This window comes from Sebastes umbrosus, chromosome 10, assembly GCF_015220745.1.
Source record: "Sebastes umbrosus isolate fSebUmb1 chromosome 10, fSebUmb1.pri, whole genome shotgun sequence".
NCBI lineage: Eukaryota > Metazoa > Chordata > Actinopteri > Perciformes > Sebastidae > Sebastes > Sebastes umbrosus.
In genome coordinates this window covers 23,230,942-23,250,064 of record NC_051278.1, presented here as the reverse complement: position 1 = coordinate 23,250,064, position 19,123 = coordinate 23,230,942, and the positions used below count along the sequence as shown (strand labels likewise).

Below are 19,123 nucleotides of genomic sequence, written 5' to 3'. Positions count from 1 at the left end.
TGAAGTTCACTGTCAAGGTTTCAAATAAGTTTGAACAAAGCAGAAGAAAATGTACTTAAGGTCAACACAGTAGGGGAAATATGTAAACAGGAAGGCTTTGCTCAATACTGTGGCTAAACCCAATTTATATGGAATTGCCTATAAATAGGGACATTATGAAAGTACTTGCACAGCAGTGGTAAATATGTTACAGTACAATGAGATAAGTGCAATCCAATCTTATGAGTCATGATTAATGGACTTGGGTAGGACTGACATACATAACTGAAGGAGGGTGTTATGCGTGGTGCAGAGTGAACAGATCTCAAACCTCTAATGCAGGGGTGTCAACGGGGTGTGGCGTGACACATTACAAATTAAAGTTGAGGTGGTCTCAACTTTTTTCAGCGCTCCAATGACGCTGTGAAGCTTCAACCAATCATATGTTTTTGTTTCACCCTGTACTGTTACATCTAAAAAAAAAAAAATTGCCAGTTAGCCAGTTCCCAGTGCTATTTACCGACTTTTGCTTTTGTCGCTCATAGTGTGAACATAGCATAAGAGTAGCAGGCCCCATGCTGGACACGCTATTATAGATCCCACATGCTTTCGTACAGGCTACATGACATAACACTGTCACATGTAGGCTACTGTTCATGCAGGAGCCCCCCGGTGAAAAAATGTCTTTGTCAAAAAGAAGAAAAGTGGAAACAAAGTGTCAGGTTTTCCATGAAAAATTTCATATTTCTTCACAGAGGTAAATGGGAAGCCAGTAGTGCTGACCTGAAAGGACCGTTGCCATGGTAATCCACCTTCAAATCAGTATTCGAATGCTTAATTTTTTGTTATTTTATATACAAGAGTGTAAAAATAATGCATAAACCACAAAATATACCATGAAATAAGGAATAATCCTACAATATTATTCATTATTCATATTCAACATGAATTATTATTAGTTATTATCAGAAAGATAACGCTGTTTGTTGTGTGGAGGTGCGTGTGTGTACAGTAGTGCAGCAGCGGCACAGTCCCGGACACTGAAACGGGGGAGATGGAGACAGACAGACAGAAGAACATGTCTGCCTGCTCCACCGCAACCCGCAAAGCTTTGAATATGTTAGAATATTTCTCACCGAAGCTTCAAAACCCCCCAAAAATTGGTACTCGGGACAGCCCTAGAAGCCAGTGTGCTTGGTGTGTTCACGGCACCTTTCAGTGCTCAAGGAATATAATAATCGGCGCCACAATCAGACTCGTGGCGGAAAATACAAAACTTGCGACTACAACTGAGAACAGAGAAAATAAATGAATTGCTGGAAGGTTTGATTAAACAGCAGTGTGATTTTAGTTGTAGCCGAGAGAGCAGCGAGACACCTCAGGCTGTTCATCTGTTTTGTAAATGGATTGTTCATTAATTGTGAACGTTTTCAGGATGTACTTGTATGTCTTTACACTAAAGGATGAATGTATGGAAGTGTTGTTATTTATAGGTTACTATGCAATGGTTTATACTGGTCCGGCCCACTTGAGATCACATTGGTCTGTATGTTGCCCATGAACTAAAATGAGTTTGACACCCCTGCTCTAATGGATGGGCATGTATAATAATTATGGGGATAAAAGAGTGAAACAGGAAAACAATACAATGTCAAATTGGTGATAGCTACTCTACATGGTGAAATACAAGTATTTTCATATTTTTATTTCAATTATCTACAAGTCTAGAAACAGAAACAGTGAAAGGAGGAGAGGGGTCATAGGACTAAAGTGTAATTTCTCTTTGACGAGTTAATGAATGGTAGACAAGAAGAGGCAGAAATGAATAGGAATGAAGGAACAGAGCGTTATATCAAGACTCTGTTAACATATTGTTCTTCTTAAAAGCCTTTAATCATCCCAATCACTTTTCAACAGGCTCCTGTTTTTTGTTCAAACATTTTCTATTAAAAGGAATTCTTCTCTTCTTTCCTACACAGATTTCATTTCATGGTGTCGTCATGATTGAAGTACCGCTACCTGAGCGGATGACGTCAATGATGAGGAAAACTGCTCCGATGTAAGGGGAGCGAGAAAAACACATTTGCTATCCACTGCAGCATCTGAACACCAATAAAAAAAATTGCCTTACAGCCTTTTTCACATCAGTTTGTGAGATAAATTTTAATTGTTTGTTGTCCTCATCATCATATACAACCAACCAGAAACTATTCGCCACAGAGGAAATCAGTTGAAATAACCTGATAAGTTTCAGTGTGGCCGGCTGTAGCAAATCAAATGGAGGAAATGAAGTGTGTTTGCTATTCATCAGCGTATGGGTTATTTTTAGGCCCTGGTCCAGGTTGTATTAGATCAGATGACACATTTCACTATATAGATGGATCTGAGGACTACTCAAACTCCACACTGAGATCTGTCAAATGTTTGTCAGGCAGTGAAATACCTATTTCCTTATATAGTTAAATTACAGCGTGGCAGTAAGCTGATTGCAAATAGCGGCCACGCGCCTGTCAATTTAGAATGACTCTGATTAACATACGCACGGTGGTAAGGAAAAAATTAACTAGTGCGCACGTATTATGAATCCAATGGTAATTTTGTGTGCACACTTATTTTGTGCACAAAGTAAGAACATTTCTGCACATATATTAGTGGCCCGTTGGCACCAGTATTTAGTCATGTATAGACTACCCATGTGCAGAAAGTCCAATTTTAGCAAGAGCTTTGTTCCTACAGCCATGCAAGCTTTAAATAAGTAACCTTCCCTTAAGTTACAAGAAATCCAGTCAGTGGTGTGTATTGCTAATCCATGTCTTTGTCTTTTTTATAATTCTGTATGTCTTACTTGCTCATGCTATGTATGCACCTGCTGTAGAAAAGAATTTCCTCCTTGAGGACAAATAAACTTTCAAGATAACTCCCTACTGAATGAGTTAACCACAGTGTCTACACTGAAAAATTACAACAAACGTGCTTTTTTGTTACAGTTCTGACAACAAGAGAAATAACTTGTGTCATTGTTGAATTTCATCAGGCCTTCTGTCAGTCAAACCTGATGTTTTGCAACCCGTTGAGGCAAAAACATCAAATCTCAGCACCCAAAAATACCGAGCAAAGCCAGAGTGATAATTCCCCCCACTGCTTTGCCAGGATGTGATGAATACATGTTTCTGTGACTGTGTGTGAGTGACTGACTGCATGCCAGCAGGAGTGCGCATACTCCTTGTATGTGTGTGTGTATGCCACTCTTGATCATTTCTTTTTTTATGAGACAGCAATTATTCTGACTAGAGGCCTCTTTACTCTGCAGGAGTCCTGGATTCAGCTCTGTTTCTGGAGAAACTGTTCATTATAGGGAGAAGATGTATAACCATGCCAACATTAATCAAAGCAATGAGAGGCCAAGAGATCATAATGTCTTTCTCTGTTCGGGGATCTTGTGTGGAAAATAAACAATTCTGCCATGTTTCAAATATTATAACATCTAACTTATAAATTACAACTTCCAGAGCCCATGATAGACTGTGTCCCTTCATATTTGTTTTTTATCCTTTGAACACTACCTCCAACCCACTGGTCAAATCCTATTAAGTGTTATCATTCTGCCACCAGCATTTAGTTTAACAGTCTGTTGCTAGTAGCAACCAGTACTAGCACAGTGTCATAACAGTTGGTACATTCACCGTTTTGTCAGATCTGTGACCAAGCAAATATTGACAGGCACCTTTTATCCACCCTCTAAATGCCCATGTTGGACCATCATTTGTACTTCATTGCCTAAAGCTACTTGGTAGCTTGTAGTTGTTCTTTCACTGGTGATACTTTGTTTCTTCCTGCAACCCTGTCTCCCCGAAATTGTGTTTATATATTACAATTTTGCAACTACAAAATGCATTTCAAGAGACACGAAATGCCACTTGAACGGGGAAACATTTTTCATGAACGCATCTGTAAAATATTTATACTGAACATGAGAATAAAACATTGTCTGACAACATATTTAATTAGTTTTCCCTGTAATATCTACTCTTACAATACGTTATGTGCTTGTAGCAACTATTAAAAATGTATTTTATGGTTAGGTTTAGGCACTCAAAGCATTTGGTTAAGGCTAAGGAAAGATTGTAGTCATTGTGAAATATAGAAAAAAGTCAAAAGAGGTTTGTAGGTCAACCCAGAAGTTAGTATCGCCCTGGGTTCCCTCAACAAAAAGCCAATGGGATTTCTCCATTGGGTTTTTAATTACTGCAGAAAATAAGATCTGTGCTAAACAAACTTTTATGATACTTGCACGTTTTCTTCCGTGAAATAATCTCCACAAATGAACACCACTTTTATGATTTTTGAAGCATAAATGCAATCGGCAGAAGTAAAAAATCTAACGTCAGGCTATAAACAAACTGTCACAAACACAACGTTACAACACCTGGCGGACGAGTCGGCGTGATGACGTTTAGTAGTCTCCTTTTGCTAGTTAGCAACCGCCTTTTTTAATACACGTAAAGGCTTCAAAATTCACCAGTGGGGTATTTGTAGATGTATTTTATATCCAAAACATTAAAATCTCTTAAACATGTGTTAACCACAGACCTAAAATATCACATCTTATTCACTATCATCTATTTCTCATGGGGCATGAAATTAAGCTTGGTTTTGGGAGGATGGAGGTCAACAAATGGAAATTCCATTGCCTCTCAGTCAGTTACTTTAATTGTTTTGCTATGGTACTAAACATCAAGGCCTCTTCACTGCCTCAGTCTACAATTGGCAAGACAACATTTACTTGATGAAACTGTGACGAAAACAGGAGGGGACGGGAAATATAGTGGGCAAGATTGCAAGTAAAACCTTTTAGAGCTAGTTGGCTAATATTAGCATTCCACCAATTAAAAATGTTCCATATATCAAGCATTGTATTTTCCTCTTCTACACTCACAGCATGTTCTGCTATGCTTGTATTTTCTCCCCTTCATAGATGAAAGGCCATCTCTCAGATTTGCTCAACATTAGTGAGTCTAGCATTTTGGCTACAAATGGCCACATGGTATCCGTCCTAGACCGCTGGATCACACCTATCTGATCTTTGCGCTGGGAAAATCAAACTAAATTCAGCGTTTAAATCTGTAAAAAACATCTTGCTCCACGCCGATCAACATTGATTTTTAATGCTACATTTTCTACACTGTGAGAAACAGCTCGCTTTCAGAATTCCTTTTCCATAGATAGATCAACAGGTTCATCAAATCAATAAGTCCATTAACAGCTGAAGGTGTGAGTCATACGTGCTCCTCGTCTCTGGAAGATTAGCTTTCATGTTCCTTCCAAGCAACATCTTCCTGTGATCACCATCCGTATCTGACATTTACACTTGTCATTTCAAGTGTCTTGTCATTTCAAGCGCCTCCGTTGGCCAGATCACAAATCTGATTGCAATCCATCTTTTCCCACAAATCCACTTGGAAATCCGTGTCGGCCTTACTCAAGCTCAGAGGGTGGTGGTAATACACCTGAAACTATTTAGTAACTGCCACAAACACCAGAAGATGAATAACTTCTGCACTTTAGCAGCTAGCTAACTAATCTATTTTTGTCTCAAGCGACCGGGAGAATGACACATAATTTCTGCGTAATTTTACCAGCCATTAACACTGAACAGACCCTGTACTTCTACAGAGCACGTACTGACATAGTTACATGTGGACAGATGGATGAATTGACACCATAGACTGTATAAGGAGTGGACGTAGTTATCATGACGTCAATCATCAGTTTATGGACTGCCGGTTTGAAGCCTTGAGTTCGCCGTTTTTGACGTCACCATCTTGTTTTTTTGACACGAGAGGGTAGAGGGAAGTACAAACGAACACTGAATAAGACATTTTCACACAAGCAAAAAGGTTATAATTAACTTTCATGAACTGAATACACACTATGAAAGGGTTTAGGTTCTAAGACGAAAACACAGACAACTGTCAATCACAAGGTAGCCACGCCCTAAAGCATATCCTGCTTTATGTCTATTTGACTCTGAATGGATCATAATTTACTAAATGAACATCATGCTGTATTGAAGAAGACTCGAAACTAGCAATTGAGACCATAAACTCATGTTTACAATGTTTACTGAGGTAAAAAATCAAGTGAGAAGTAGGCTCATTTTCTCATAGACTCAAAAGAATGCAAGTTTAAGACACTTCTGCATTGGCTTCACTTCTCAGACCCAGAGGTAGCCCACTGATTGACACCTTTTCAACATCTGGCTTGAATGCATTTCGAGAGGTGTCTTGAACAAGCGTATTTCAGTCCATCTTGAATTCTTCATGGAAGCATTTACATTTAGCTTTTTTTAAGCTCAGATCACTATTCAATCTGCTTAAGACGCATTAAATTAAAGTGTAAATGGGGTATAAGATTCCAGATAAGTAGCACCTGATTCCCTGTATTGCTGAGAGAAGCAGCTCCACAAAGTCTCCTGAGCCATGTTCCCTCACTGACACCGGGGTATAAATTCACCAGCAAATAACAGTGTGTCAAACAGGTAGAGCGACAGTCCTCAGTTACCCTGACATTCCTCCAGAGCAAAATGTATGTTCATATTATAAGCCTGTCCATATTGTCACTTGAGACTATTAGAATAAAACAAGAAAAGCAGCTTTTTAAAGCTACACCTACGGGGCTGTATTCTGACTGACTGACTGACTGACTGTATATTGCTGCTGTCTGAGGTTGCTTCTCTCTGGGCGTTTTAACCTTTCAAGCCGTCTAGAGCCCCAGAAGAGCCTCTAGCTCCGGGCTCACACCTGCGCTCTAAATGAGAATCAGGACAACAGCAGCAGCAGGGGCCCTCAGTCCAGGCGCGCACACACACACACACACTAGTACAACCTTTAACACGTGCATTTACACACAAAAGCTATAAGTTATAGACACCAGACAAAAATACAGGCATTAACAACCTTGACTTCAAACAGCTGGGTGGGGGCTTCCCTGCCACCATCACCATCTTACCAGCTCATTTCTTGCTGCACTCTGGCAACAGTGTTACCACGGCAGCCATGGAAACAGAGGAGATTTTCCCCCGCTCTGTCCCACTGGAATTCTATCTACCGACGCCATTCTTTCTGTCTTCTTCTCTCTGTCCCTGTTTCGAAATTTTCTTCGCTTATCCAATGAAACCCTTTATCCTACGGCAATATAGCTCTGAACCTTCGACACGAGGTGATGGAAACAGAATCATTGTGCCTCAACTTTTGCAACAAAATATCTAGACATCATTACGGACATGTCAGTCACAGCAAACGAGATGCCAATTTGTGAGCTTTGTTTTTCTAACCATCATTAGTAATGCCTGTTGCTTCTTGTGGTGCGATTTCAGATATATGTGTTTTCTCTGTGTGTCTGATTGCTTGTCTGAATTCCCATGTGAAATGCCTACATAAACTGTTTGCTATTTCTTGCATTTTTATATTTGCATGTTTTATCTTTTGGTGCATTTGCATGTACGTCAGTCTTTCATTTCCCTGCTCTTGGTTGCACCTCTAATTGTGGTGAGTAGCCCACGATTGGAAAAGACACAGCAGCACCGTAGATGGTGCCTCGGTGCTTCTTGTTAAGAGTGCACTCACTAGCTTTCCTGATGCTGAGAGCCCTTATCTCACACTCTTCACAGCCCGGTCCTGCGTAATAATGGTGCTCAGGTCCACACACAACCACTCTTGGTTCACAACAGAGAGTATAATATGTTGTTTCTCTTGGTTTTAAACCTCCACGGTATACATGATATCTGCTTATACTCTAAGCATAATTAAAGTGAAGTACTCTCTGAGGTCATCTGACCATTTACTCAGCAGTACAACAATGTACCCTCTTCAGCACATTTGGCTCTTCTCTCACTAGATATTACAGTTTCAAGTTATGTATTATCATATGCACAGCATTTACAGAGAAGCAGTTGTTGGCAATGAAAATCTTAGATCTCAGGCAAAATATGTATAAAATGAAAACCATGCAAGTAAAAAATGAGATTCTAAGACATACAATAGTGCATAAGTCCAAATATAGCTGTGATGACAGTGTATAGTAATTGCAAAATTAATAAACTGTAAGTAATGTAAACAGGAATGTAGTGAATGCATATACATAATGAGAAGATATAAATATACATATACAGAGGAGTAAACAGGTAGCTAAACAGTAAGTCAAAGTATATAAAGGTACTGTAAAGTGACAATATAATGGTAAGACGACCTGCCTGTACAATATTTGAAATGATATATCTTTAGGAATTACAGCTACATAGCCCTGTTGTTGAAGATCAGTCTAAAATTTAAAGGAATATTCCTGTTTTTTAAACCTTATCTCCATGATTTGATGAAAATAAACAATGGAAAGGAGCATGCAAAATACAAATGTGTTTTTATATTATATTTAAAAATATGAAATTAAATAACAGCAATATAGATAAATTAAGCTGATACAAGGCCGTAAGTGTTCTCCAGGTTTTTCAAAATTATAGCAAGTCTCAAATTTTTCAAAATGATGACTACACAAGTGGCAAAACCTGGCGCTAATGTGTTAGTTTGCAGAAACACTTACTGTTCACTTCTTCCTGTACTGTCACTACTTTCTTTTATCTTTTTATTTTTGAGCACCACCCAATAACCCAGCTGGCTAGTTGTAGATAGAGGTAGCTAGAATGAGGCTGTCCCTCAGGCTGCAGAGACCTCAGCGGCCTACTGTACCAAAACACCTCCACAGATGGCTACGTTTACAGTTCGTTCTGCTAGAAAACCTGTCCAGCCGATTAAAGACAGGCACTGTATACTACTCTACTACATAAATTTAACTATATATACAATATATAAATACTCTACTTATAAATGTTCTTTGGGAACAGGAACAAAAGAGGAGCTAACTGCTACTAAGTGTTTCTGCAAACTAATGCTTATGCTTGCATCAGCAAAATAATGCTGTTTGCTTAAATGCTAAATGTGGCTTATGAGGCTGATAACGGTTGCTAATTATTAGAACAAATGCAAGATAGAGCTAACACTTGCTCCAACACGTTAGTGTGCAAAAATATTATCCCTATGGAGGACGCACAGCTGTGTCAGTGTTCTAATATTCAGCTGAATTTATAGGAAATTGCCATATTTCAAGTGCAAAGTGAAAGTGCTTTGCTTTACAAAAAGCACAGAAGTAATGCCTTTTGTTTTCGGAGGCTACTTTTACATTCTGCACTCACTTGATTTTAATCCCGCTGAAAACAAATTGTGTAAAATGCTGTTGTTTTTCTCTGCCTGCAAGGCAAATAGCCGGGTGCTTTGTATTCTGCGCCTGATCCAACATGAGAGCGGTCCCCAAGAGTGCGAGGAGGCCAAGACGAGGTACTGATGTTGTGGAATCATACTGCTGGGTCAAAACAAGGCTGGAGGGGATCTCACAGTTCATTATCAAGTCAGGTGAAAAAAGTTAAAGTGCAGACAGAATGTTTTGTAGGTAGTCTGCATTTCTTTAGGATGAGAGTTCAAGAGTAAGAGACTCAGGGGGCACACTGACAGGCTTACTATCAACATGTTTTATCATTTAAACACAACAGAGTCCCCAGCGAAAACCGCCATTCTCCACCGGTCATGATGTTTAACTTGGTGCGTGGTTCTCCAAGGAGTCGAACCTGTAACTTATCTCTCTCTGCCAAAACAAGATTCACTCAGTGTGGATAGTGTGATTGCTGAGACTGAGCAGACGTACTCTACTACACACACGCTCACACATTTACACACACTCGCATGCACATTTTCCTCCCTCAGATTGATTAGAAAGACGACTGTTTGCTCACTCCCCAGCGGAAGGAAGGGGTTTTCAAACAGCTGAGCTATCACTGTCACAAGGGCCATTCTCCGAAGTCTCCAGGACAATGCTGCTGCTGCTGTGGCTTAATTTTCTTTCTGTAATACCATGATATGAAGAGCTTTTCTTTTAGTAACACGTGTGTGTGTATGAATACTGATGCCCAAGCATTGGCCTTGTGCTAGCTGCCATGTTTTATCTATGAAGCATGCCAACGTGAGAGACAGTTTCATCTCTGAAATGGCACAGGTCCGTCAAAATGCAAGCGTGTACATCAGAAAGTATGTAGTTATGCAGGTCTGTGCTGTCGGTAACGGGTTTGAGAAGCTCCTAACATTCAGTAGGTGAACTTCAGAGGACTGAATTCATCCACATATCTCGGAAAAACAACATGATCTCAGGAATACATGAAATAACCACCTCTTAATAGCGCATTACGTGGTGGTGGCACGTAATGTGTTATAATGATGTGCTGCCACCACAGAAATAATTTAGGAAAGAAAAGATCATGGTTTGCGTTCAAATAAGCCTACGTCATTTAAAATAAGTCAATGTTGACTTTTGGTTTCACCCTAGACACTAACAGTGGTCTCCTGGGTGAAAGTCCCACGTTCGACCCATCCATCAGCCCTGACCTCCTCCCTATGCGGACTTTGATTAAACCGTATTTCTGTTGAACCGAGGAATTTGTGTGTCCATCACGACAAAGGGATCTTAGTTGACTTTCCATTCCACGTAATGTGCTGTTAAGAGGTTGTGGGCATTTTATGCATTTCTGTGAATCAGATATACGGGCTGTGATCGGGCTTTGGAAAAACAATAAAGACAAGTAAACAGGCTTTAAACTCCAGGCAGTAAGGCTTTTAGAGGAGTCAATGGTGCATGTTGTAAAGTCCCACTATTCAACATTCACCATCATGAAAATAGAGCCCTTAATCTTAAAGGACAGATTCAGGTTGCCAATTATATTAATTTCATTTAATTTTTATCTCAAGTCCGCATTATCTGGGGTAGAGTATAAATGTCAAATAATGGGAATCATTAGGAGAAAGGAAATGTCAGTTTGAGATGAATATCTGATGCGCAGTATATGTATGCATTATTAATATGCTTCTGATAAATTTATACTTTAGATTTGATACATCAGTGATTCCCAACCTTTTGATGCACCCATTCATCGACCACCATTCATGTTCTCAGCGTGTTCTTTTCAAATCTATTTTAAACTGGATGTTTTTTTAACACTGTTGATTATATAAAAGTGGATTTTGTTATACAAGGCATGGCGATCCTGGAATTGTTGATGTTTAGGCTCGGTCTCTTTTTCCGTAGCTTTATTCAAGTTTGAATTTGTACTACTGCCACAACTGGATGATTCAATCATTTAGCTATGTATTTTGACTTCTTTGCACACTTGGCAACTACTGTAGTTTTCTCAATTGCACCATGTGGTGTTACTGTACGGTGTCACAACGGAGGCGTTCTATCATAGCTGGTAGTTTTTGGTTATTGTGGCTGAATATAAATTAGCACTGCAGCAATTTGTAATCCTATTTGTTTGTGTGTTTATTTTCCTTGTATCACAAATGTGTATATATATATATATTTTTTTTTGTAAATTGTAATTGCAAATTAGCTGAGGTACTCTCGCTGCAGGCGTACCCGCTGGGGAACACGTACCGCTCTTTGGGAGTTACTGCAGTACATTGTCAAAATACAGGAAAAGACAAAACTAAGTCCTGATATAATGAAATGCACATTCTCAGTCCTTTTGTTTGTAATAATTCTAGCCATAGGATGCTTAATACTAAAAAACAAACTAAAAACAACTAATAGGGATAAAGGGATTATGATAACATTAATACTATAATCCACAAATTAAGCTTTTAACTCTGTTCATTAAAAAATATACAGACAATGAACTCTTTTTTTTATTTGTTTGGTGGGTAAATAATAAGTTTGCCGTGCAACAGCTCTCATTTTAGTTTCCAATCAATTTAATACTACCATTTTCTTAGCCATGCCTGTTTTCCCAATACTTGCAGACCCCGCGCTCCTTCAAACAGCTGAACCATAATTATCGAATGTGCATGATAGGGAAAAAATGTGGCCAACCCACATTGGACATTGATCAATGATCATGAACATAAATACTTGTAAAACCTGACTGCACTATAACACTCGCTCTGTATGTGTGTGTGAGAGAGTGACTGATACAGACTGACAGAAAGTGAGAAACACAGTATGTGTCTGAAATGTGTGTGTGTGCCTGCTGCTGGCGAATACCCAACAGTATAATTGATGGATAGAACTGAATAGGATTTCCTCTCAAAGGCACGCTGCCCCTCACCTCGTCCAGATCTCCCTTTAAATGCTCATGGTACCTCTCAACGTGAATCATGACATTGTTTATATTCGAAACGTATAATCTAGTCATATATTAAAGCATTCATGCGCATTCGATTGAATCCCAACTGAGAGCACAGCTGAGTTTCTGCAGTGACGTCTGGGACTGCTTTTTCCATCACTATCATTAAGATGGAGCACACAGATAATCAGTCTCGCTGATTATGTTAGTTGTGACTGGCAGTGACCTCACTCTCTAAGAGAGGACTGGTCCAAAACAATGTCAGGATTCCCGACGCTCATTTAGAGCCAAGACTGAACAATGGGGCTTATTTGTGTGCCACAATCTGGTATCACATTTGTTAGAGACATAATTTTCTATTTAATTTGCTAGTACTACAAAATGACTATATTTGAATGTGAAAGTTTATTTTATATCGTGGAAACTAAATCTTTGGTTAAGGTCCCACAAATCTCATGGTCTTTTTTCAGAAAAAGACCTTGAGATGTTGTTGAAAGCTATGGACAAAAGCTAGATTTTTTTGCCAAAGATCTATAATTAAAGTGTAGAATATCTAATAAAGACCACAAACAGCACCTGCTTGTGATTGGTTAATATTTAGAGCAAGTAAATTCAGAACCGGTGACGTCTTGTTGGCAAATTTAGATGAAACTATGGAACATAAAGAGTACATTAGTGTTTGACTACGAAATCATGAATTAATCAATTGTTGAATCGATCGACAGCAAAGTAATCCACAACAATTTTAGGAAATTGGTTCATCACATAAATACATTTTCAAACAAAAATGCCAGATAGTACTTACAAGTAGTTACGACTTCTCCATTGTGAGGATTTGCTGCTTTTCTCTGTTTTGTATCATTGTTAGTTGTCCAAAATAAGACATTTGAAGAAGTCACTGTGGGCTGCAGAAAATTGTTACAGGCATTTTTTGCAATTTTCTGACATTTAATATCCCGAACAATGAATCGAGAAAATAATTGGCAGATTAATCAATCATGAAAATAATTGCTAGTTGCCGAGTTAACCCTTTTACCACGGTTTAGAAGTTTTCAAGCATTTTCAAGAAATAGACCGAGCCACAATAACAATACTGTTTTAAATGTCTTCTTTCCCGCTGTTGTCATGTGGCGCAGTGATGCTCACTACAGTCATCTTCTGCACAGCTTTGTGCCGCACCATGCTGAATGCATCCTGTTATGCTGTCCAAGTCTTTATGAAACAGTGACATTTTGATGCTATAAAAGAATATTTTTTAGCAGAAGGCCATCGTATGTCTGTCTGTCTGCAGACAAAAAAATACCAATTTTGTCCTGCTTCCCTTGAGGTAGTTCCCTCATTTTGCTGTCACTGCTGTCCTGTATTTGTCACCTCTCTCTTTTGTCTCTCATTCCAACTCCTTTCTTCCTCTCTTCTCTTCTCTTCGGCCAGCATCTTCCCAATTGTTGTCATGTGAAAATTACCTGATGTGAATTTGATGGCAAGGGGAACATTTTTCTCTCGGGCTGCAGATGAAATCCCACCTCATTTGCCAAGCCTGGCAGAGTTAAACCCCAAATGGGTCCATAACAGACTAAGTGTCTGTATCCTGAAACTAAACATAAGATATTGATTGGTGGAGCTTGTTGGGGACAGTACGCAGCCTGGGAGTAAGTGCTACTCGAAAGGCTCAAGTCAGGGCAAACTTACTTTACAGGATCCATTTCTTTTGGGATAGTCCAAGCAAGTGCTCACGCATGAAATCACCTAAAGGCTGGCATGAAGGGGGATTCCCTTCAGGAATTTGCATGGAAATGCGAGAATTAACACAAATTCAACCAATCTTCGTTTTACTTTGGAGAGCTTGCAATTTTGACTCATCCCTGCAATAGGCTATATCCGCTTACAATTGTGTAATTGGATGAATACTTGCCCATTTTGCAGCACAAAATGTTCCAATACATTGTTTTTTTTTGCAGTTTAGAAAATGAAACCAGTTTATTGATTTGTTTTACTGAGCAATCTGTTTGTTTATTATTTTAATTTAACAGACTACCGCAGTAATTTTGCATATTAGACGTTTCACTATAAATCATAGATTCTGCTCATTCCATTACTGCCAACCATTTTCCAACAATGTGTTTTTCTTTCTTTCTAGGCGATCACTGGTTTCTATTCATTCATACCAGTGTGGTTTGACAACTTGCATAGAATTGAAGATTGAGCGTGTGATAGATTATCTATCGTAGTGAACAGTGTGTCTGTTTTTGTTGTTGTCAGTCATGTTGTCGTAAGTTCAGATTGATTTGGAAAGCCAGCAAACAGACACAATGCTCGTTGTGATGAATTTCCGAAATCAAGCCAGTTTCAAGTCAGTGATTTTCCTAATGTTCTGAAATGAATAGAAACCACATGATGCCTGGAAGAGACTTGGAAAAAAACACAATGAAAAATCGAAAACTCTGCTTTGGAAATGGTTGGCAGTAATGTAAAGTAAATGGGCCAACATATACTGTATCACTGTTATGGTGCTTTAATGGACCAGCATGTAACAATTAGGGGGATCTATTGGCAGAAATGGATTATGATATTAATAAGTGTGTTTTCGTCAGTGTATAATCACCTAAAAATAAGAATTGTTGCGTATTTGTTACCTTAGAATGAGCTGTTCATATCTACATAGGGAGCGGGTCCTCTTCACAGAGTCCGCCATGTTGCACCGCCATGTTCCAACAGTAGCCCAGAACGGACAAACCAAACACCGTTAACTTTTCCTGCTTAGGCCGGAGTCGATAACGTTACTCGCTGCTATTGCCGCCACTCTCTCTCTCTTTCTTCACCGCTCACTTCCGACATACACACACACTCTACGCACTGGCTCTGCTCCAAATAACCTATGCTACTCTTACAACTGACTCTAGAGCGTAGATACCACCTGATCCTACACACTGCACCTTTAAGACTAAAAGCAGCTGAACTACACCAGTACAAGCTCATTTTACGGTCACTGAAACTAACTAAATCTTGTGTTTTCATGCTGCCTTGAAAAGTCAAGTCAAATTTTAAACATTCATGATCACAAAAGGTTGCACACTGCACCACAATTAAAACAAACAAACCCTCCAAATACCATCATTATGTCAGCTATATAAACACTCTGTGGTGGAAAAGCCTTGAGTTGTTCTTGATTGGTTTGACTGTGTTCAAATCATAACTGCAAACAATTTCTCTAAATGAGTTATTGCACATAATGGCCCTTAATTGTTTCTGCGAGTTTTCTTAATAGACAACAGACTCCAATAATCTCTTCATTATCACAGTTGGAAATAATGTCATTAAATTTTGAATTACCTTTGCAGTTAAAGGATGGAGGGGGGTAATGCACGCATTTTTTATGGAGTCCACATTAGCAGGTTCATCATCTAGATTCTACCGAGATGTAATTAATCATGCATATGACTATGCGATGTAAATTGAAATTACACTGGGGATATATCATCCTATAGTGTTACACGTACAGATCAGAATAAATGAGTTGATTGGAAGCTGAACCCCCATGCACATTCATCAGGTAGTTCACATCGGAGGCCGTCACCTCTAATATCCTATGTGGCGGATTAATTCCCTGGTACATTCTAGTGTAAAGACATACATTATAACAAAGACAACCACCCTCTGAGACAGTGTTAGTGACCCTGCTGGACTGTAAGCACACTTCTGCCTATGTAGACAATTACATCATCTGTTCCCTGCAGAGCTTTTATTAAGCAGCCGCCTCACCGGCAAGGCACTGACGTACACTTCTAAAGATCGTGGCAGGAAGTACATACCGGTAGGCTGGTGGCAGGCAAAAAGAATATACAAAAAGAAAAAGACAGACACTCTGTCGCCTCTGGGAAGGGGAATATTTTATCCCATAAGAGTTGGCTCATCTCCCGTTGGGCACTTGTTGCCATAGCAACGGGAGCTGGGAGTTTCCGTCAGGTTGGCTGGTCAGTAGTGGAGGATCATGGGACACGAAAGGGGTCAGTAAGGGGAATGCAACCTGGCCGCCACCGTCATCAACCCGGGTTTCCTCCACACTACAAGTGGCGCCTCCTCGCCCTCGTCTATGACCCCGAGGGACCCGCCCTTCATGCATTCATTTACACCTGGGTCACATGCAAAAATCAACCAGCTCACAGTGTGTGGAATTATTTACCAGGTCGATAGTGATAATACTGAATTATGATACCGTACGCTCTTCAGAGCCAACTGGAGCACTCACTCAGACACTCGCCTACACTCATTTATTTTGATTTGAGCTGCATTTATCTGCACAAAAACACTTTCACCCATCAGACCTTATCTCACCTTTTTGTCTATTTATTATTCTATGCAAAGACACACATCCAGGCTATTTCACATTTCATGCCTCACATAAACACACATTTTTCATCCTGACACACTCAATCTCAAATGTGCGTAGTCCACCATCTGTCCTGTCCTTTTCTCAGTCTCCTCTCCTTACTCTATCACACTGCCTATTCAAATCGCCAGTCTGATAGACCACCTACTCACCCACTGTGCATTTTTCAATGCTGGAGCCTTTGACACATGAAAGAGTAGACCTTGACATTCAGCTCAGGGGGGGTCTAGCAAAACACTTAACTGGAGTGTTGAGAAAACACGGAGTGGCAATTGGTGTTTCATCATGACCGAGGAACAAAGCTAGTTGCGCTACACAGTGACTGTGTGATCCGGCTCTCCGTGTCAACGCCTGAGTGATATCTTTACAGGCAGAAAGGCCCCTAATCCTCCACACCAAGGGAGCAGATTTCAGTGGATGTGTGTTTGTGTGTGTGAACAGGTGACATTATCCGTCACCTGGGGGACATGTAGACATTCAACACAGCCTGATGTGAGCACTTTGGATGTTTTTCCAGGTGTCTGCGGAGACTCACTCTTGACTGTCGCAGTCCTGGTGCAGTTGTAGAGAATAGCCAGCTCTCCGAACACCTTCCCTGGCCCCATGGTACACAGCTTCAGGCTCTCCTTCGTCACCTCCACCTTTCCGTCTGAAACATGCAAAGAGAGGTACGCCATTAAGCATAATGCTATTCAAATTGCACATTCATTTTGCTGCTTGATTACCCAAGTGTGTGAGCCCTCTGCTACATTCAATATGTGCAGCAAACAAAGTTTCAGTGATGAAATGGAGTGGATGATAGGTGTCTGGGGGGCTCTCGCTTCATTTTGGGGGGCACCCAGCCAGAGTGCCCTTGACTCACTGGGCTGGAAAAAAAATAAGATTATTTTGCAATGTGGAGTTTCCAAGGGCTACTGGCCTCCTACCGCGTCTGTTCATGGCCCTGTTAAATAGCAATGCAGCAGGACCAATGTGAGAAAATTGTACTTAAAGCTTAACACTCCACAACTCACAGACACGGTATGGTATGCCTTAAGGTAAGGACTGGTAGATTCAAACACTCACAAAGAATGCTCTAAAATATTACAATGGACCATTTCACAGTTCACACAACAGTCCAAACGTGTCCCAGTTTATTTCCTGTTGCAGTGTATGTGAATGACATAAGCTCACAGGAAGCAAACCATAGATATAAAACAGTAGATGCGATATTACGTCATAACTAATGGGATAACCATTAGGCACCTAACTGCTTTACCAAAAGGACCAAAGAGACCAGGGAGGCTGCCACCACTTTCCACACGTCAGTATAAAGTAGATGAGAGATTTATTTTTAAATGAAATACAAATGAATAAATGTGAAGCCCCGGCATATCAACACAAGAGTAACTTTAAACACATGCTTGACAGCAACAGGGAACACTAACCAACCACACAATCAGCCAACACATTGTTATTCAAGGCCAAACGGTCGCACTTCACGTTGTTTCACCACATCTAACCCCAAAATTAGCCGCCTTGAATCCTGCAATCAGTCATCATGTATTAACATTACACAATTTCCTTTCAGTAAAGCAAAAAAAAATACCCCCTGTCTTGATCAGGTATGTAAGTAATTCAGTCGGAGAAAGGAGATAGATATCTATGAAGAAGGGCTGGGCGTTATGGCCTAAATAATCCCATATTTTTTCACGTCACACACGATTTTAATCGATTTGTTTCTTAAAAACAATTTTTTTAAATAAATGATGCCTCTTGAAAAAGCAATATTATTATTATTATTAGTAGTAGTAGTAGTAGTAGTAGTATAAGTATTTTTTGTAAAGAAATAATACATTTTTAAACAAAATTAAAAATAGGCTATATTATTGTGCATACTCTGTGGCATGTTACAAAGACTTTAACTTTACAGCAGACAGTGTTTTGGAAACAAACTCCTTACTTTTATTAGCGCATGCTGCCATGTTAATATTCTACCTGTGTCTGACCGATTTCCTATGAACTACCACAGGAGCTCAGGGAAGCAGTTCCATACCATAATTACCCTAGTTCAAGTGAAAATTGATTTTCATTATTTTATAATTGCCCTAAACCATGAGTTCAAATGAATTGATAACATTGATTTATCATGCAGCTATACTATGAAGTAAACATGGTCATAGTCACCATTCAAATCTATTTCTAAAGTAAACATATTTTTTCATTAAAAAAAGCATTACCTTCAATAACTGGCATGTGAAGAGCGATATTTAAGGAATAACTAACTTCTGTTGACCTTTATTAATCTATTATATTCTAATAACAATAGTTTTTTGCAAACAAAACCACATGCTAAAAAAACACTGAAGAATGGAATCATGGTGCTGCAGAGATGTCATCTTAGTGAACCTACGCAAAGAGGGGCATTATGGGTAACCGTAGGTCACAGAGGGAGCCGACTCGCATACCTCCCAAATATCAGCAAGCTGACTGGTTGATCTGACATCCTGTCGGGAAGCTTTCTTTATTTTTTCTTTCAGAGTCTGGGTGTACATTTCACC

The 19,123-nt window shown here is 39.6% G+C and overlaps 1 protein-coding gene across 3 annotated transcripts in view; it reads right to left on the bottom strand.

Annotated features, from left to right (window-relative positions):
- The window catches only part of LOC119496000 (cGMP-dependent protein kinase 1), a 114,103-nt gene that overhangs the window by 56,048 nt on the left and 38,932 nt on the right, over positions 1-19,123 (bottom strand). For all 3 annotated transcript variants that reach the window (XM_037782996.1, XM_037782995.1, XM_037782997.1), the window contains exon 3: positions 17,119-17,232. In XM_037782996.1, the coding sequence (XP_037638924.1) occupies positions 17,119-17,232 (114 nt within the window). The remainder of the gene's footprint in view (positions 1-17,118; positions 17,233-19,123) is intronic.